At 44.7% G+C, this 22,115-nt stretch overlaps 1 protein-coding gene across 1 annotated transcript in view; it reads right to left on the bottom strand.

Annotated features, from left to right (window-relative positions):
* LOC134538245 (heparan sulfate 2-O-sulfotransferase pipe) overlaps positions 1–22,115 on the bottom strand; it is a 70,427-nt gene that overhangs the window by 4,723 nt on the left and 43,589 nt on the right. The window contains exons 3-7 of the mRNA XM_063379396.1: positions 14,213–14,274; positions 10,866–11,063; positions 8,044–8,123; positions 3,621–3,777; positions 1,821–1,945 (exon numbers count right to left, since the gene is read on the bottom strand). Coding sequence (XP_063235466.1) covers positions 1,821–1,945; positions 3,621–3,777; positions 8,044–8,123; positions 10,866–11,063; positions 14,213–14,274 — 622 coding nt within the window. The remainder of the gene's footprint in view (positions 1–1,820; positions 1,946–3,620; positions 3,778–8,043; positions 8,124–10,865; positions 11,064–14,212; positions 14,275–22,115) is intronic.

Below are 22,115 nucleotides of genomic sequence, written 5' to 3'. Positions count from 1 at the left end.
GGATAGGCGCTCTCGTGCAGTATGTGATGTGGCAGCAGAAGAGGAAGAGACAGAAGAGGAAGAGGATTGCTCCCGTGCAGTAGGTGATGTGGCCGCAGAAGAGGAAGAGACAGAAGAGGAGGATTGCTCCCGTGCAGTAGGTGATCTGCCCGCAGAAGAGGAAGAGACAGAAGAAGAGGAGGATAGTCGCTCTCGTGCAGTATGTGATGTGGCAGCAGAAGAGGAAGAGACAGAAGAGGAAGAAAATTGCTCCCGTGCAGTAGGTAATGTGGCCGCACAAGAGGAAGAGACAGAAGAGGAGGAGGATTGCTCCCGTGCAGTAGGTGATGTGGCCACAGAAGAGGAAGAGACAGAAGAGGAGGAGGAGGATTGCTCCCGTGCAGTAGGTAATGTGGCCGCACAAGAGGAAGAGACAGAAGAGGAGGAGGATTGCTCCCGTGCAGTAGGTGATGTGGCCGCAGAAGAGGAAGAGACAGAAGAGGAGGATTGCTCCCGTGCAGTAGGTGATCTGCCCGCAGAAGAGGAAGAGACAGAAGAGGAGGAGGAGGATTGCTCCCGTGCAGTAGGTAATGTGGCCGCACAAGAGTAAGAGACAGAAGAGGAGGAGGATTGCTCCCGTGCAGTAGGTGATCTGCCCGCAGAAGAGGAAGAGACAGAAGAGGAGGAGGAGGATTGCTCCCGTGCAGTAGGTAATGTGGCCGCACAAGAGGAAGAGACAGAAGAGGAGGAGGATTGCTCCCGTGCAGTAGGTGATGTGGCCGCAGAAGAGGAAGAGACAGAAGAGGAGGATTGCTCCCGTGCAGTAGGTGATCTGCCCGCAGAAGAGGAAGAGACAGAAGAGGAGGAGGAGGATTGCTCCCGTGCAGCAGGTGATGTGGCCGCACAAGAGGAAGAGACAGAAGAGGAGGAGGATTGCTCCCGTGCAGTAGGTGATCTGCCCGCAGAAGAGGAAGAGACAGAAGAGGAGGAAGAGGATTGCTCCCGTGCAGTAGGTAATGTGGCCGCACAAGAGGAAGAGACAGAAGAGGAGGAGGATTGCTCCCGTGCAGTAGGTGATCTGCCCGCAGAAGAGGAAGAGACAGAAGAGGAGGAGGAGGATTGCTCCCGTGCAGTAGGTAATGTGGCCGCACAAGAGGAAGAGACAGAAGAGGAGGAGGATTGCTCCCGTGCAGTAGGTAATGTGGCCGCACAATAGGAAGAGACAGAAGAGGAGGAGGAGTGCTCCCGTGCAATAGGTAATGTGGCCGCACAATAGGAAGAGACAGAAGAGGAGGAGGATTGCTCCCGTGCAGTAGGTGATCTGCCCGCAGAAGAGGAAGAGACAGAAGAGGAGGAGGAGGATTGCTCCCGTGCAGTAGGTAATGTGGCCGCACAAGAGGAAGAGACAGAAGAGGAGGAGGATTGCTCCCGTGCAGTAGGTGATCTGCCCGCAGAAGAGGAAGAGACAGAAGAGGAGGAAGAGGATTGCTCCCGTGCAGTAGGTAATGTGGCCGCACAAGAGGAAGAGACAGAAGAGGAGGAGGATTGCTCCCGTGCAGTAGGTGATCTGCCCGCAGAAGAGGAAGAGACAGAAGAGGAGGAGGAGGATTGCTCCCGTGCAGTAGGTAATGTGGCCGCAGAAGAGGAAGAGACAGAAGAGGAGGAGGAGGATTGCTCCCGTGCAGTAGGTAATGTGGCCGCACAAGAGGAAGAGACAGAAGAGGAGGAGGATTGCTCCCGTGCAATAGGTAATGTGGCCGCACAAGAGGAAGAGACAGAAGAGGAGGAGGATTGCTCCCGTGCAGTAGGTGATGTGGCCGCAGAAGAGGAGGAGTGCTCACGTGCAGTCGTCGCTGTGGCCGCAGAAGAAGAGCGACTGGCGCCGGTGGTCGCCGATGCCCTCCCGGGTCTCGCCCTCCAGGTAGCGACACTCCCTGTCGCCGCGTAGCACACACGTCTCGAAGTCCTGCAACACACGTGACCGGATCGCTACAACGCGTCCTTGAGGACTCTGTATCATACGCCCAGTGGCGTAGCCAGGATTTGTGTATGGGGGGTGTTAAGCATGGGCCCCCCCTGTATTAACGCGGGTGGTCGGGGGTCCTTCCCCGGGAAAATTTGGATTTTAAGGTGTAAAATAGTGCTATTTTAGCAGTTTTCGGTACTTAAATTTAAATATTGTAATGTTAAAAATTGTATTAATTTTAATATGAATTTTGTTTGAGTGATGAATAAGAAATTAGTTAAAGATTTGGTGCTAAAGGGGGGGGGGGGGGGAGGTTGATCGCCTAACCCCTCCCCCCCCCTGGCTTCGCGCCCCTGCACACGCCATGTCGGTTTTATATCCCCCGTCATTTCACTATTTATTTATCAACATAGCTCTCGTACAGTTTATGTTTCGTCTCAATTTTTTTCAACAGTAATTTATAGAGACCTGAAAAATTCGCGGTTTCATTTCGCGATATGCTAGAATCAAAATGTGTGTAATTTTTTGCTGCTTCTCTGATTGGACCACCACAGGTTGTCTGAAGGAATCAGAGCCAATGAATAATCCTCAACGAAATAAACATCGAATCAAAAGCATTCTAGTTAATAGTTGTCAGGAGTCAGTAGCCAATGAGCAGATGTAATTTGTCCGAGTGGGTAGAGGATCTCGGAGTCTATCCTGTAGGTCATTGAATCCGCGAATTTTTCCGGCCCCTAGTAATTTACTAAATATAATCTAATAACCATACACTATCACGCAATTATAACAAAATTACAAAATAAAGATTTAGAAATAATATATTTTTAAAATTTTTTGACCCAACAACAAATAAAGAGCGCTATTGGGATAACTTAACAGAGAAAATACATCAGAGAACGATAAATCAACAAAACGAAAAATGTTAATGAGTATTTCAGTACTCTTCAGAGATGTAACATCTATCTTCGGTAGCTAACGAGCATGCAGGAAGGACTTTGGAACTACCTGTCGGTGTATTAATTGAAGGACACTATGACAGACTCCCGAGGAAAAGAGGTGGCAAGCGCAGCATCCTTCTACCCTTAATCCCATCTTAATCCGGGGCAAAACTGGGGTTTCCATAACTTTCGTTACGCTAAATTTGGTGTAGAAAATTTCCACCCCGCACTATAGATTTTTTTTTTTTTTTTTTTTAGTATATGGAACTGAAATTATCATGAAAAATTACAAACATCTGTAAATTTATACATTGACATGAAAGCAAACTGTATCACTATCAAAAAATAAAAATGTTCACGTTACTACCGAGTCTGGATTTCTCGCCCGGGGGAAATCACGCTTTGTGATGGTCCCGGTACCGCTAATAGTTAAAGCTTTCCGAATAACATTCCAGTATTAACTGCGCACATTAAAATAATCACATTAAAGTAAAATAAAGTCAAATGGTTAAATATTCAAAAAAAATTTTCCAGTGTTAACAAAATAAATTATGCTTGAATGAAATAATGAGTATTTTCTGAAGAAAAAAAAACTTATTTCACGTATGAAAAAAAAAACATAGCCATGTTCTGTTCAGAGTTACAATATAAATTCATTGGCAATTGGATTTTAAAAAAAAGGTATCATTGAAAAACAAAATTAAAAAAAGGATTACTGCCCGGGCAGGTCGCCTCACCTTGCGCAGCCACTCAGGGTCGGGCAGAGGTATGTCTGGGAAGGCCTGCTTCCTCTCCACGTAGTACCAAGGCGCGCGCACGTAGTAGTACCAGGATATCACCCGCTCCACCGGGTCCCGCACCAGGTTCACGTAGATGGGCTCGGGCAGGGAGTACCTGCAAGCACGCGCCACGGGAACACTCTCACGTCGAGCCCTGGCTCGGACAGGGAGTACCTGCAAGCACGGGAACACTCTCACTAGGAGCCCTGGCTCGGGCAGGGAGTACCTGCAAGCACGCGCCACGGGAACACTCTCACGTCGAGCCCTGGCTCGGGCAGGGAGTACCTGCAAGCACGCGCCACGGGAACACTCTCACGTCAAGCCCTGGCTCGGGCAGGGAGTACCTGCAAGCACGCGCCACGGGAACACACTCACGTCGAGCCCTGGCTCGGGCAGGGAGTACCTGCAAGCACGCGCCACGGGAACACACTCACGTCGAGCCCTGGCTCGGGCAGGGAGTACCTGCAAGCACGCGCCACGGGAACACACTCACGTCGAGCCCTGGCTCGGGCAGGGAGTACCTGCAAGCACGCGCCACGGGAACACTCTCACGTCGAGCCCTGGCTCGGGCAGGGAGTACCTGCAAGCACGCGCCACGGGAACACACTCACGTCGAGCCCTGGCTCGGGCAGGGAGTACCTGCAAGCACGCGCCACGGGAACACACTCACGTCGAGCCCTGGCTCGGGCAGGGAGTACCTGCAAGCACGCGCCACGGGAACACACTCACGTCGAGCCCTGGCTCGGGCAGGGAGTACCTGCAAGCACGCGCCACGGGAACACACTCACGTCGAGCCCTGGCTCGGGCAGGGAGTACCTGCAAGCACGCGCCACGGGAACACACTCACGTCGAGCCCTGGCTCGGGCAGGGAGTACCTGCAAGCACGCGCCACGGGAACACTCTCACGTCGAGCCCTGGCTCGGGCAGGGAGTACCTGCAAGCACGCGCCACGGGAACACTCTCACGTCGAGCCCTGGCTCGGGCAGGGAGTACCTGCAAGCACGCGCCACGGGAACACACTCACGTCGAGCCCTGGCTCGGGCAGGGAGTACCTGCAAGCACGCGCCACGGGAACACACTCACGTCGAGCCCTGGCTCGGGCAGGTAGTACCTGCAAGCACGCGCCACGGGAACACTCTCACGTCGAGCCCTGGCTCGGGCAGGGAGTACCTGCAAGCACGCGCCACGGGAACACACTCACGTCGAGCCCTGGCTCGGGCAGGGAGTACCTGCAAGCACGCGCCACGGGAACACACTCACGTCGAGCCCTGGCTCGGGCAGGGAGTACCTGCAAGCACGCGCCACGGGAACACACTCACGTCGAGCCCTGGCTCGGGGCAGGGAGTACCTGCAAGCACGCGTCACGGGAACACTCACGTCGAGCCCTGGCTCGGGCAGGGAGTACCTGCAAGCACGCGCCACGGGAACACACTCACGTCGAGCCCTGGCTCGGGCAGGGAGTACCTGCAAGCACGCGCCACGGGAACACACTCACGTCGAGCCCTGGCTCGGGCAGGGAGTACCTGCAAGCACGCGCCACGGGAACACTCTCACGTCGAGCCCTGGCTCGGGCAGGGAGTACCTGCAAGCACGCGCCACGGGAACACACTCACGTCGAGCCCTGGCTCGGGCAGGGAGTACCTGCAAGCACGCGCCACGGGAACACTCTCACGTCGAGCTCTGGCTCGGGCAGGGAGTACCTGCAAGCACTTGATACATTAACACTCTCACGTCCACGGGAGAAACTCACTACTCGAAGAAGCCTGCAGTTTACGGGAATGAGAGACAATGTGTGCGTATCTGTGGTACTCGTCCACGCGGCTCCAGAGTTCCGCGTGAGTTTTTTAATACCCTAAGTGTTTGGAAACTCAGTTGCCAAGATATCTCTCGTTAAATTGCAAGGCAGAGCTTTGTACCATTTCGTATTGTTGTGTTTTTTCTCCCCATGACAAACAGTGCAAAACTACAATTGCGTATGTTCAGAAATAGTATTAAATGCTGGACCACAACTGTTTACAGAAAAAAATGGATTCGCCGCTCCCCCCCCCCCCCTTTTTATTTTCAATAACCCATTAAAAGATTTCTTCATGCAATGCCTTTCACGGGAAATCGAACCCAGAACCTCCCCTCACGCTGATTGCGTCGCTACGTTAAGTGTTCTAGAGGCGTCTGGTGTGACTTTCATCGGTTGTTTTTTATTTATTTATAAATTCCAGGCATGTCGCTCCACGCGACGTGTAGTGGCACGCACTCACGCACGCACGCACGCACGCACGCACGCGGCCCCCACTTCGCAGCGCGCCAGTTCGAGAAAAGAAGAAGTGACGCATGGAGACAATGGAAGAGCGTGAGGTGCAAGTGAATCATTCCTTTGTTTGGTTCGCTGACCGGGTCCACGCCCTCCCGGGCAGTCGCTCGTTCGGCTCGCACTTCCGTCCAGCAACCAACAAGCAACAAGCACCGGCATAGATGAACCACAAAAAATAAATAAATAAATAAATAAAATGGGTGCGTGTACTTATGTACGCACGTTAGAAGTTACACTTGCTTGGCGTGGTAAAACAATACTTGTTTTGGATGCAATAATTAATAGAAATTAGAAAATAAAATAATAAAAAGTACTGGAGTGATGATTATAAATGCAGTTGTTAAGTGTAAATTCAATCCAAATAACAAGTATAAATTAAATTCTCAGTAAATATTACAATAAACACGTGCTTAAATTAATTATTTATTTGGTAAAATGTTTGTGAAAAAATTGAATTAATAATGAAAATCAATAAATATGCAGATAGTTTATTCTAATCTATAAATTTTAATTATTTATGAAATAATAATGTAATAATTTGTAATAGATAATGCAAATAAATAATACATACGCAAACATAAACTCGTTTAAATAAATAAATTTGAAAATACACTTGAAAAAGCAATTTCTACCACTGATATTCCCAATAAATAATTTTTTTTAATCATATAGACTGGTATTCAATATCTGTGACTAAGTATATGATTTAAAAGCAGGCATATATTTTTATTTCTATGTAGCTTTTTTTTCATCCTGTCAATTATTGTTGCAAGGTGCGCGTGCAAAGATCATTCTCATTTTTTCATAACGCGTCTAAAGATGTTTAACATTAAAAAAAAAAATGTAAGCTAGGTTTTCAGTACTCGCCAGATATGTGTAATATCTAACCTTGATAACGAGCAACTTCACGTGTAACATTCCAAATACACTTATTATTTATCGTAGGATTTTTAAAATTATGCCGAGCGTGGTAAATATAAGGAAATCGTGTTTTCAACTACATTTCTTGACGCTAATCACACGTAGTTTCCTCACCTGTCGCTAGACATCGCTGCCGAAGCAGTTACGTCGACTATCGAATCATTTGATAGTATAGTAGTATAAAGGCACGGAACAGATTCTTGAAAGCACCAAATGGCCTTGCATGACACCTTTTATCTTAATCTCTCCGCCATATAATGTTATGGTTACCATATCCCCTATGCACGTTAGTTCAGAGGAGATAATGAGCTAGAAGTAACATTCCTCTCACTCAGTTAAGCCTACACCCTTTACTGGGAGGGCTCCTTAAGACCCCATTTCACAAGCGTTGTTTATTTTTCTTCTTTTTTGGCCATTTTTGAGGGGAGTTTTTTCAAAAAATTTTAAACCTGATACCACACTTTTATTTGTTGTTAAACAGATATTTCCTTCGTGTAACATCATGAGGGTACTCTACTGATTTATTTTTAACATGTAGGACCTCCCCTTAATTCTCGCGGGTCGATGTGATTTAGCAGCTCTACTGCTAGCTGATAGTTGGCCGGCCCAAAGTCGTAGAGGGGAGCGTCCAAACAATTGATTGTGACACCGATCATCAAAGCAGCGCGAAAGTATAGATGTTTACAGTCTCACTTGTGACCAAAAGAATCGGCAAAATGTACGGGTACATACACTTTAAGTTGATTCAGTGTCTGAAAATTACCGAATATACACTCTTGGAAATCACAGTAAAATTTACGTACTTTTTAGCGAAGAACTAACCTGAAATAATAGAAGAATTTTTTCGTGATCAAAGATAGCCGTATTTTAACTTCCAAACGTTTTTGCAGTAGGTTCAAAAAGGTTTGAATGTTTTGTTAGTAAAGAATGTTATTATTGTTGATTTATAAAAAAAAAGGTAACTCAATACCGTGAAACTGCGAAGATAAACGTCAATTTAAGAATATTCCTGAATAATTGGCAACCAGAATTCTTCGTAAATTAAGATGAAAATCTTTAACAGTGTACTGGTGAATTTATGAATATGTCTGGATGAGTTGTAACAGGTGTGCTATGTAAATAAGAGGTAAATATTCGTAAGAGCGTACTTACTGCGTGAAGTTCGTGAAACACACGTGCTTGACGTAAACCGCCGGCGGAGCGAAGCTGTTCACGTGCGTGGCGAGACTCATCTGCAACACGTCCAGACCACAGGACCAATCAGGAGACACGTACATACCACGGGACCAATCAGGAGACACGTCCAGACCATGCGACCAATAAGGAGACACGTCCAGACCATGCGACCAATAAGGAGACACGTCCAGACCATGGGACCAATCATGAGACACGTCCAGACCACGGGACCAATCAGGAGACACGTCCAGACCACGGGACCAATCAGGAGACATGTCCAACCACGGGACCAATCAGGAGACATGTCCAACCACGGGACCAATCAGGAGACATGTCCAACCACGGGACCAATCAGGAGACATGTCCAACCACGCGACCAATCAGGAGACATGTCCAACCACGGGACCAATCAGGAGACATGTCCAACCACGGGACCAATCAGGAGACATGTCCAACCACGGGACCAATCAGGAGACATGTCCAACCACGGGACCAATCAGGAGACATGTCCAACCACGGGACCAATCAGGAGACATGTCCAACCACGGGACCAATCAGGAGACATGTCCAACCACGGGACCAATCAGGAGACATGTCCAACCACGGGACCAATCAGGATACATGTACTGACCACGGGACCAATAAGGAGACATGTCCAGACCACGGGACCAATAAGGTTGACATGTCGAGACCACGGGACCAATAAGGAGACATGTCCAGACAACGGGACCAATAAGGAGTCATGTCCAGACAACGGGACCAATAAGGAGTCATGTCCAGACAACGGGACCAATAAGGAGTCATGTCCAGACCACGGGACCAATAAGGAGTCATGTACAGACCACGGGACCAATAAGGAGACATGTCCAGACCACGGGACCAATAAGGAGACATGTCCAGACCACGGGACCAATAAGGAGACATGTCCAGACCACGGGACCAATAAGGAGACATGTCCAGACCACGGGACCAATAAGGAGACATGTCCAGACCACGGGACCAATAAGGAGTCATGTCCAGACCACGGGACCAATAAGGAGACACTTTTTGACCACGGTACCAATCGGGAGACACTTCGCTTGCGACTCGAACAGAAATGTTAATGTTATTATTACAGATATTTCTACATTTGTACATTTACATGAAAACAACTGTAGCACTACAAAAAAAAGTGTTTGCAGTAATACTGGGTTCGGATTATTACCCGGAAATTTATGCTTTGTGCTGTTTCGATTACTACCAGTAGTTAAAGTCGTTTTGCAAACCGTTCCCTGAATAAATTTCCAGTATATACTGCGCGCTTTAAGCGAGCATAATAAATTAAAATAAAGTCAAAATATTGGATATTCAGGTGAACGTGAAGGTATGTCGTCTCGACCATCACGGCCAATCCAAAGGTCATATCAGGGTCTTCGACGTTCAACCACTCTCGTGCAAGGAGATTCCAATGGGGAGGATTTTTGACGTGACAACGTCTAATAAATCGATGAACGCCGGCTGCAAGCACGAAAAAGTTTCCCGTTACGCACATTATCCCGTTACACTGTGTCCCGTTACGCTCATTGTACGCTTGTGCTGCATCTATCTCTCTTCCACTCGATTGGAACCACCTTCGATTTCACTTTTTCGAGGCACATTAAACTTGAAACACTCCCATTCATTTCCTACTTTTCCTATCATCGTCCTATCCTTGACAGAATAACACAGATTGGAAGAAGTTAAATAGCAAACATGTATAAAAGTTATAGTTCAAATAATCTCTTCGTCAAAGTAATAATCATATTTGAATTAATGATTGCAAATGAAAGTGAATTTATCAATTAAATTGTTTGATTTAATTTTACTCCTTCTTTGTATCCATACTACAAAATAGCGATAACTCAATAAAAATGATTCAATTTTATTCATAAAAAGTATGCAATCATTTCATCAATGTTTTGTTAAGACTTTGTCACGTTATACTATCGTCCGTAAACCGACTTTACAGACAGCCAATTATTTATTTTTTTTTTTGCCAAAGGAAGGTTTGAAGGCCGACCGTCTACTCTGCAAGCGAGGAAACAACGAAGCGCTTATGTCTGAAACTTGTTTGATCGTGATCTCGCACCGAAATGCTGTGCTAGGATGGAGGGTGAGGGGTGCAGGCGCGGCTGGGAACCACACATAACTTAGAAAGTCACAACTTAGAACTGTCATAGCTTAGAAAACTTGGAAAAATCCACGTAACTTAGAAACACACAGCTTAGAAATATCATAACTTAGAAACACGCAACGCAGAACCACACAACTTAGAAATGTCATAACGTAGAAAGTCACAACTTAGAACTATCATAACTTAGAAACACGTAACTCAGAAACACGCAACGCAGAACCACATAACTTAGGAAAACACAACTTAGAACTGTCATAACTTAGAAAACTCGGAAAAATCCACGTAACTTAGAAACACTTAACTTAGAAACACTTAACTTAGAAACACTTAACTTAGAAACACTTAACTTAGAAACACGTAACGGAGAACCACGTAACGCAGAACCACGTAACGCAGAACCACGTAACGCAGAACCACGTAACGCAGAACCACGTAACGCAGAACCACGTAACGCAGAACCACGTAACGCAGAACCACGTAACGCAGAACCACGTATCGCAGAACCACGTAACGCATAACCACGTAACGCAGAACCACGTAACGCAGAACCACGTAACTTAGAAACGTCATAACGTAGAAAGTCATAACTTAGAAAATTCTAAGTTGTGTGTTTCTAAGTAATGACAGCACCCGAGACGCGGCTGACCTGGTCGGCGGGCGACAGCCGGATGGTCTCGACGCGCTGGATGTGGTCGCGGTGGAAGGCGAACTGGTTCCTGGCCGCCAGCCGCCGCAGCAGCTCCATGAAGGTCTGGCTGCCCACCTTGGGCACTCGGTTGAAGAACACCAGCTCTGCTCCGGCCCGCCGGGTGTTGTTGAGTGCCGCCGGGTCCAGCGAGTCCAGCTGCGGGCAGGCGCATGCGCGGTGACGTCAGCCACCCTCCTTACCCCTTCCACAACACTTCCACACCCCGCCATCCAACAGCCGACCTCCGTAGCGTCTTATACTGTATAGAAGTCGCCAGCCCAGGTTAAAATTTCTAACACGGTTTTGAGGTAGTTGGTTAATTCACCGCCGCAATCGCCACCATCTCTAGGGGCATCGACTTGCGGTGGTCCCTAGCGGACAAGTGTCGAACTCTTCAAACACCCCTTCCCCCCTCCCGTTGCACGACCTCGAGCTGCAGTGAATGATAGATGGGGGGTTGCAGGGGAATGACAGCGGGCGACAGTGCTGCGCTCTAACGTGTAAATAACAACTAAGACGATACAGGGCGTTACGGCAGCGCACTGCAGCGGTGAAGTTCCCAAGCTGCTCATCATACGCTTCTGAAAAACGTAGTGTAAATCCTATCCACTCGCGACTTCTATACAGTATATATATATTCAAAGGTAGCGTAGTCGGATGCACACCGGCTTACGGTGCGAGGGGTCCTGGGTTCGAGTCCCGGGTAAGGCATGGGTGTAAAATTTACATGATGATGATTGATTTCAAATGATGATCACACTACGATACAATGAATGACCCTTTGGCCAATTGGCGTCAAGCTGTAGGCCACGCATAATGTAAAAAAAAAAAAAAATAGAGACACATTCATGTTCGCAGGCTTTCACGGCCATTGTCTGAAGTAGCTCGGCTTCTGGGTTTGTAGCCGCGTCCTCGGCGAATAATTCACCGACGGTTTCCCGGTCGAAAGTGCAATCGTTGCCATCATCAGGGAGCAGTCTACCTCGAGTATAAAAAAAAATGAAATATTCTCTAAATGTTTTTCTTACGAGGATTTTTTTAAAGCTACATTTCTTTAGGCGCATCATGTGAGTGTTTTTTTTTTACGATACACGCACACCATGCAACGAAATTTTCGCAGGATGAAAAAAAGAAAATCTTTGACATTGAATACTGGTACACATCATTAAAATTATTATTATTTTTTAAATTGTGAGTATTAGTCTATTTAAATAAGTTAATTTTTTATCTCGTCTGTTTTAACATGTGTTTATACTAATATTTAGTACTGAGTTTGTTTTTTTTTTTAAATTTTTTTTGAACCAACAGTTTTTTACTATTTTATTTCTATTAATTATTTGCAAAATTAAATAAAAATTATTACTCCAAGTAAGTATAGTTTTTAACGCGCGTAGATAAGTACACGCAACCATTTTTAAAATTGATATTTTATTAAATTGCCCTTGCTGGAATTGAACCGAGGACTCTGGACACAAAATACATGTCCTTTTTATTTTAATATCTTTAAATTTTTTTGGTGAAAAATGGAATCTTTGTGTAGATTAATTCGCGGTGTCATATTTCAACTGGGCCAAGTTTAGTCGCAGCAGTTTGATTTATAATTTTTTTTTTTTTTTGGGGGGGGGGGGGGGGGGGGGATATTTCAGGAAAACGTTGCATTAAAATTCGGCCTTGAAGTTTTGCTCTCATCCCACCCAAAAAAGTTTAACTTCAAAAATAATAGACTGTTTTGGATCTTTCTGATTAATCAGTCAATTGAGGTATTTACCGATTGTTTGAAATTTTTAAAGTTCTCATTTTATGTGGTGTAGTCAGTCACATTTGTACCAAATAGACACACAAATAGATAGTGTAGAAATATAATTAAAAAACAAAACGTATACATCTCAGCCAAGCTAAAAAAACAATTGAAAATTACGTGAAAAACACCTTTCAAAGATTACAGTACTATATTAACTAACTAAACCAATTAAAAGCAAGTAACAACTAACAAATAATCTAGCTACTGTCACTCAGCTAAAAAATTGAGCATGTAATTATATTTTTAGCTAAGAGAAACTATGCCGATTGGTTGACACGTGCGAATGGTGAAAACTCAGCAGAATAGACAGATTAAGTTTCACGTTGGAAAAATTACTTGAAACAACGACATTATAAGATTATAGAGGTGGTAAGTGAACGTAAGCAATATACTGATATAGGGTAAATTATAATTTAGGTGTGATAGGTAGGTGACTAAATCGATAGCTAAATAAAGGCTAAGTATGCATCACTCGAGACATAAAATTAATACAGCTTGCAATTACACAATTTTTTTTTAAAATTATTTTTGTTGTTTAGACGAACGCCATTTAGACTGGTTGTCACGGTGTTGTTCAGATTGTCTGTATTTCTGGGCTCTTTCGTTAGGCACTGTGTTTTCCAAATGTAGTTTTTTGTCTGTATTTACTATTAGAGTTGCAACTGTCATCATTCGTGTTTAGCATTGAACTTTTTTTTTCTTTCAGAATGACTACAACTGGAATAATACTGCAAATATACGTTCTTTTGAGGTCTTAGTAAAATAAAAAAAAATGGTCAAATTAAAAATTTAATACGAATACTTATCAGGATTAACGATATTATATGGAATAAGAATTTTAATATCAGGCGGAATAGTAAGTAGCTAACTAGGATTGTTGGCGCCATTTACTGTGCTGCAATCCAAGCGCGTGACACATTACACATGCAACACTAGATATATTATTGTAACATTTCCATTACATAAAATATTTAGTGTAATCAAGCAACATGAGCAACTGTTAATTTAATGGAATTGTTTCTATACCATCAGAAATAATTCACTGTATCAGTAGGTTATTTTTGGTTAAAATCATTTTTTTCCGTGTTATTAAAGACATGTTATTGTGGTGGTAGAAGTGATTCCACACCTACTGTCTAGTTGTCAATCGATAAATTTTTGTACGTACTAAAATGAACTCGAATATTCAACGTTTACTTATCGTCAAAAATAGCAAAGTTCTAAGACGCCGCATAAAATTAACATCTAATTTGTTTCTCTTCCGTAAAAACACATAATATTTAAAGTTACACTATAGCTACGCTTGTAAGCTTGTAAATTTGTCTCTGGTTTTGTTTCCGTTGACATGTAATGCGTAACTTGTATGAACTAACGAAATAATCCTAGAGTAAAGCAGGGTAGTATGTTTCCGGTTGTCTGGTCTCCCTGCGGCATGCGGCAACTTGTGTAACACAATTGTGTTGCTGGATTGCCTATCCGCAAGCGACAGGCGCTTGAAACTCACCTCACCGCTCTCGGTCAGTTGCTTGACCAGTTCGCTGACGGCGGACTGACTGATGCTGTTGCCTGCAACACGGACACACACACACACAAACACATAAGCACTCTGTAAGAAACTAGTCGTGTTGGACAAAACACTTGGTTTCTTTACTGTGTAACTTACTCGATGAGAAAAACTTCGTAAGAAAAAAAATTTAGCGCGGAATCATCAGAAATTTGAAACATAAGAACAACATTTTTTTTTTTACATAAGAACATCTGTGATATCTTATTTTTCTAAACGTACTTTACAATTTTAAATAGAAATAATTAAAATTATTGGCTGCTAAACAAAAACATTTTTTTTTAAAGCTAAGAGTACATCGGTATACTAATATTATGCTTTGGAATTACTTTGAATATTGCACGTTCATTAATATTCACAGGAATTTAGCTGTTTATTTTTAATAACTTTTTACTTCCATTTTTGCAAATAAAAGTACACAACTTACTTTTTTAGTATAAAATTACATTGAATTTAAATCATTAAATTTTAGTTTATTTGGGGGACGTTGGAAATAAACCACTCCATAAGTAAGAAACCATGACGAAAGTAATATTACGTTAAAATTACAAAATACCCATTTTTTATGAAAGGTCCGATCAAAAAAATGCACACAGCCTACATACAACACTCAAATGTTTGTGCTAACAAATACTTAGATATTTACTTCGAATTTTCAATTGTGAATTACCTTCCGAGCAATTATTGTGAGTGGGAAATTTTGCGGACGTAGCCGTGAACTAGTGGGTATTCTCTGGGTCCTCTCGGATTTCCCCTTTCCACGCAAAAATTGCATTTCAATGCTGCTCCATTCCCACCAATTTGCTCACCTTTCATCTTTAGTCTGTGAAGTCGATGGTCGACCGACCATAATTCATTCAATCCTACATTTTACAGTCTGAGAAAGGCTAAGCAAAAATTACATCGATGAAAGATATCATACTTTTATGACTTAAAACTTACTGAACACATTACTGAGTGTTTCAGTTTCTTAACTTTGATAAGCTACGCCGCTTGTCTAAAAATTTGACAGTTTTCAAAATAGATTACCTACATATTCTTCTGCCACAGTTTGTCGTTTACCTAACAACTTCAAGTCAGTGTTTGTAAACAAACATCCGTGTGCTGTTTTGTAAACACTGGTACTGCTTTTGAAAACTGTCAAATTGGAGACAGATTTTGGTAACTATTCACTGAAGTTTAAGTTCATAAGCTGCCCAGACTATTTTCTATGCGTTGCTTAAATGCCAGTGACTTGTATATAAGTTTATGAATATGGAAATAGCCAGAAAACTTTTCCACGGCACACCACTCACAGGGGTGTGGTAATGCTATGCCATAGAAGACACACACCACCACTAAGCAAATCCCACTATCTATACTGGCTGCGAAAATTATTCTAAGTCTAATTTTCAGCTTTAGGGGGAGGGGGTATACCATCTCCTCTAATTGTATGGGGGGGGAGACCTTCCACAGAGCTTTAAAGCAAAATATTCAATAAACGGTCCATTTCCCTGGGACGAGTTCGAATTATGGGCGAAACTTTCGTTCTTGAATAATGAATAGGATTCACTATATTAATGACACGTTTGGCTGCAGAAATAATGACAGGATATTTCGCAAATCAAATGGAGAAGTTTTTCAATAGAACTGTTCTGGCTGGGATGTCCAAACCTCAGAGTGCGATACTGTAAACGGATAAAAGTGGGGAGGTGAAGAAAAAAAGAAGGCCCGAGTGAAAATGCCCCATTGCATTTCTTTCGTGAAAGCGATAAAAAAAAAAAAACCCTGACGAGCAACAGATGCGTTAAGTGCAGGCTAGTGCATTTAAAGTGCTTTCTTTCCACGAGTGTCTTACGATAAGCCTGCGGTATGCAGAAGATGGTGCACACCACTTTCTTCTGTGGAAAGTCGCGTGATTTATAGGTTGCTGAAGCTGTCTCCACAACTTTCCGTGAGTTACTCTGGAGAAAACTGTAAGATGTAGAGATAGATACAGAACAACGGCGTATTAGTTTCAACATGGACGTGTTTTATAAATTAATATTAAAATCCAGACAATTATTTAAATAACACAAGATAATGTCTATTGTATGTATTAGATGTGTGATGTACCTCTGTATAAAGTTATTGGTCAGGTCTACATGGTTCAATTTATATTCAATAAAAATAGAATTGATTAAAAAAATACTAAATTTATTCAATACTTAGCAAGGAATGTATATTTCTAAAGCGACTAGTGCAAAGATCATTTTCGCTTAGGTATTTCAATTAGGCTTTAAGAGACTGGAGGACAACACTAGCGAAATTACATCTGTAGTCATTCCCAAAAATTTAATTGTATACCAATCGCAAGTAACTTTACAGAGAAAACCATTTGTGGCAACAAGTCATTATTAGCTTCAATCATTCCAATAAAAAAAACTTTGCTTTGAGAGACTCGAGCTCTGAAAACTAGCCTAAAGAAAATTTTTATGGCATCAAAGTTTTTTTTAAAGAAAGATAGCGTCTTAGAGTTCCTGTAGCTTCCAATAAAAACAACCGTACATTAAAAACGTTTCTCGGAGTATTTCAGGCCTTCATTACATTCACAGAAATAAAATTTCAGTGTGGTTTGAAACCCACCAGCCGATCCGGTGCCTTCAGCTACCAGACGTGAACTCGATCGAGTTTTCGAGTAACCGTCTTCCCCTTCCCTGACCCAACTCCATAACACCGTCTCCCCTTCCCTGACCCAACTCCATAACACCGTCTCCCCTTCCCTGACCCAACTCCATAACACCGTCTCCCCTTCCCTGACCCAACTCCATAACACCGTCTCCCCTTCCCTGACCCAACTCCATAACACCGTCTCCCCTTCCCTGACCCAACTCCATAACACCGTCTCCCCTTCCCTGACCCAACTCCATAACACCGTCTCCCCTTCCCTGACCCAACTCCATAACACCGTCTCCCCTTCCCTGACCCAACTCCATAACACCGTCTCCCCTTCCCTGACCCAACTCCATAACACCGTCTCCCCTTCCCTGACCCAACTCCATGTCACCGTCTCCCCTCCCCACACCCAACTCCATAACACCGTCTCCCCTTCCCTGACCCAACTCCATAACACCGTCTCCCCTTCCCTGACCCAACTCCATAACACCGTCTCCCCTTCCCTGACCCAACTCCATAACACCGTCTCCCCTTCCCTGACCCAACTCCATAACACCGTCTCCCCTTCCCTGACCCAACTCCATAACACCGTCTCCCCTTCCCTGACCCAACTCCATAACACCGTCTCCCCTTCCCTGACCCAACTCCATAACACCGTCTCCCCTTCCCTGACCCAACTCCATGTCACCGTCTCCCCTCCCCACACCCAACTCCATGTCACCGTCTCCCCTCCCCACACCCAACTCCATGTCACCGTCTCCCCTTCCCTGACCCAACTCCATAACACCGTCTCCCCTTCCCTGACCCAACTCCATAACACCGTCTCCCCTTCCCTGACCCAACTCCATAACACCGTCTCCCCTTCCCTGACCCAACTCCATGTCACCGTCTCCCCTCCCCACACCCAACTCCATGTCACCGTCTCCCCTCCCCACACCCAACTCCATAACACCGTCTCCCCTTCCCTGACCCAACTCCATAACACCGTCTCCCCTTCCCTGACCCAACTCCATAACACCGTCTCCCCTTCCCTGACCCAACTCCATAACACCGTCTCCCCTTCCCTGACCCAACTCCATAACACCGTCTCCCCTTCCCTGACCCAACTCCATAACACCGTCTCCCCTTCCCTGACCCAACTCCATAACACCGTCTCCCCTTCCCTGACCCAACTCCATAACACCGTCTCCCCTTCCCTGACCCAACTCCATAACACCGTCTCCCCTTCCCTGACCCAACTCCATAACACCGTCTCCCCTTCCCTGACCCAACTCCATAACACCGTCTCCCCTTCCCTGACCCAACTCCATGTCACCGTCTCCCCTCCCCACACCCAACTCCATGTCACCGTCTCCCCTCCCCACACCCAACTCCATGTCACCGTCTCCCCTTCCCTGACCCAACTCCATAACACCGTCTCCCCTTCCCTGACCCAACTCCATAACACCGTCTCCCCTTCCCTGACCCAACTCCATAACACCGTCTCCCCTTCCCTGACCCAACTCCATGTCACCGTCTCCCCTCCCCACACCCAACTCCATGTCACCGTCTCCCCTCCCCACACCCAACTCCATAACACCGTCTCCCCTTCCCTGACCCAACTCCATAACACCGTCTCCCCTTCCCTGACCCAACTCCATAACACCGTCTCCCCTTCCCTGACCCAACTCCATGTCACCGTCTCCCCTCCCCACACCCAACTCCATGTCACCGTCTCCCCTCCCCACACCCAACTCCATGTCACCGTCTCCCCTCCCCACACCCAACTCCATGTCACCGTATCCCCTCCTCTGACCAAACTCATCAACGTCTCCCCCTCCCCTGACCCAACCACTCGTCTATAATGTAGCGTCTCCTCGCGCCGACACCGCCGCGGGACGCGAAAGCAGGCGCCGAGCGCGCCATTGCACCGGTTCCTGCGGCCCAGGTCTTAAAACCAGTTCGCGAAGAGTCGCCCGGCCAGGGAACTTTCCCCGCGCCGAGGCGAGGGCAGGCGGCGCGGTTTCCGGGCGAGGCGGGGCCCGGTTCATAAACCACGCGGCCATCGCCACACGCAAAAAAAAAAAAATAATAATTCAACACACAGATACGGCATTTGGTCGGAGTGATTTAGCGAATGGAAAGGAGGTTCGCGTGGAACGGAAACGTGTTACTACGGCGCTGCCATCTGTGGAGGATGGTGCGAACCAAAGTTCACAGAGACAAAGGGAAACTTTATAGTATTAACGGTGTTCGGGGGATTTTAAAATGAAAGTCGGGTTTTTTTTTTCAAGGTTTTTTTTTTTTATCAGAGCCGTTTCATTACATGGTTTAAAATTTCGGTATGATTTAATAGTGGACGTAGCTGCTCCGGCAGCGAATCCTAACGGCCGGTTCGGAAAATACGTGTGATTCGCGTTAAGAAATGTAGTTTAAAACATAATTTGCGTGTATATTTATCACGCTCGGCATTATTTTAAAGAATTCATCGTTAAATTTTGTGTCCGGTGTTTTCGTATTATAAGTGTACTTGCAACATTAGAACTCATGAAATAGCTCTTTATTAAGGTTAGATGCTACACCCCTACTGAAAAACTCGTTCAATTATATATATATTTTTGTAATTTTCCAAAACTTCTTTTAGATACCATTTGCAAAGAAAGTGTGGAGGTGCGTTGTTTCCCTAAAAGCATTTGTCCTAAAGAACTGAAAATTTGTGATACACATTACTATCGTTATAATTGCATAACGTATATGAAATACGTTTTGAAAAATCGTCACAGGAAAACTGCGAAATTTTAGTGGTGACCGCACCACATAATATGGCATAACAATTATGGTAAATGTGTAATGTAAGTCCCTTAAGTTCTTTCAAAGTATCTGTACCGATTGTTTTACGCCTGAAAAATACTCTGAAAACACGCCTTTTAGACATTTTAACTCTTATAAGGTTACAGTTTAAAAACGTAATCCGAAATCAAAATTAATATTCGGCCCTCGGCGAATATTTGAATGCTTTTCGTAAGCAGACCCCTCTCGGACATCTTGAGTATTTTTTGAAATCGCGTTGTTTTTCCTGAAGCACGGGTGGACGGGGGCCTTAATGATTAATGGTTACGTTTTGCGTTTTTTTGACGTGAATACGTCTTTAAAATTGCTTCCATAGTGGGAGGCAATTAAAAAAAAATGAATGACAAAAACATCGGGGGGGGGGGGGGGGGGGGGGGGGGATACAGTTTGGCGTTGCAGCTACATATATAATCATCTCCATCTAATTTTTAAATACCCCAATGGCTGGCTAAAGGATCAAAGAATTCGTCACGTTAAGTGAGAACTGTGACGCATCGCGCGCGGTGGAGGGGGAAGCGCCGCCATTTTGAGGTCATTTTGTTGCGTTTCGAGATTTCCATTTACTAAAATATTTGACTCGGAGAAGCTACGACGTTCTTTCGAGTTTCAAATCGTCAGCTCTGGTCCAAATCTATCGATCGCATGTATACAACATTGGTGTAAAATATTTACAAGGAATATATATGGTGTTAAAATTAAAAAAAAAATAATAGAGTATTTTATATTTTTTATAGGAAATATTACCTGTCACGTACACGTATTCGCGTACAACACACGGCCGTGTCCGTGACACAGCCACACCCCATTTTTTTTTTTTTTTTCATTTGTTGCGTTCTTCTCGTCGCGGGATCGTGGAAACCGGGGCCGGGTCGTCCAAGAACTCCCGGTCCACTTCGCGGACAAGACCTCGGCGCGCGCGCTCTTTCTCTCGGCCGGACTTGGAACCGGCCTGCCAGGCCGATAAGTCCTCCCCCTACACCGTCGCCGTCCGGGATTCTGCAGTTCCTGCTCCATTCGGAGGGGGGGGGGGGGAAAGGTCTAGCTCGTCCCACTGCCGACGTTAGAAACCACGACCCACCCACCTCGCCTCTCAGTCCCGACGAGAAGAAAACGAGTTTTTCCCGGCGGAGCGAAACAGAACTTAACTCGTCGCGAGCGAGTCGCCCCCGTTCTTGCTTCACGGCGGGAAAGGTCGGTCCCACCAGAGAAATAACTAATAGAGCTGATCCTCTTAAAGGCCCGCTCTCACTGTCAAATATTTGCCTCCAACTACACAGGATCCTTCGAGGAAAAAAATGCTGTATACATAGAGACAGGAAAAATTCGCGAATTAATTTCGCGATAGGCTAAAATACAAATAGTGCTCTGCCTCTGCTATTGGTTCACAACTCACCTGGATGACTCTGGGCCAATGAGAAACACCCAAACAAGGCGTTATCGAATCACAGGCTGCTACGCTGGAACGTCTCACAAGACAGCAGCCGAAGAGTGGGTGGCATTTGACCGAGTGTACGTAGAACTATGGAGTTCATCCTGCAGGTCATTGAACCCGCGAATGTTTCCGGTCCCTATGTATACACACTTTGAAGTGCCATAGAAAAAAATAAATATATTTTCCGTTCTAAATGGTTACATTTCTGGAAGTGGAAAGCTTAAAGTCCAATTTGAAAAATAAATTAATGTTCTAAATGGTGGCCTTCAGCATCAGTACATTTCTGAGTAAGAAAATTCAATTAAAATATGTGCCAATTTTTGTAAGAAATACTTGGTATTATCTGAACAAAAAAAGTACTTCATATTTGCAAAAAATAACCACAGCCACGTGTTGTACAAGGTTACACCACGTTTCTTGTAGTATTACAAACTAATTATTGGTAACTGGAAAACTTTTGTAAGTATAGAAATTTTTTATCTGTGCAGGAGCCTGGTACCAGAAAATAACGCGAAATCAGCAGTTTTCTGGAGCCGGAAGAATAAACCGCGAAATGGCAAAGTCTGAAGCGAAAAGGAGTCAGTGGGTTTGATTGCAGATGTGGGAATAGGAAAGTTTTATAACCTGCATTTTGAACCGGTCAGGTTAGGTTTAGTAAGTGGGACAGACAGTATAAAAAATAACTGCCAAGAAAGTCGGAGATGTTTATAAACCCATCTGAATGAAAATAATATTAAAAAAAATATGAGCTAGTCTTATAGCTATCGCCAGTGATATGTAACATCTAACCTTGGTAACGAGCCAATTCATGTGTTCTCATTTTTCGAATACACTTATAATACGATACTCTGACACAAAATTTAACGTAGATTTTTTTAAAATAATGCTGGGCATTATAAATATATATACGAAAACTGTGTTTCCAACTATATTTCTTGTCGCCAATCA

Source organism: Bacillus rossius, chromosome 13 (assembly GCF_032445375.1).
Source record: "Bacillus rossius redtenbacheri isolate Brsri chromosome 13, Brsri_v3, whole genome shotgun sequence".
NCBI classification, from domain to species: domain Eukaryota; kingdom Metazoa; phylum Arthropoda; class Insecta; order Phasmatodea; family Bacillidae; genus Bacillus; species Bacillus rossius.
This window is presented reverse-complemented; position numbering and strand designations above follow the sequence as displayed.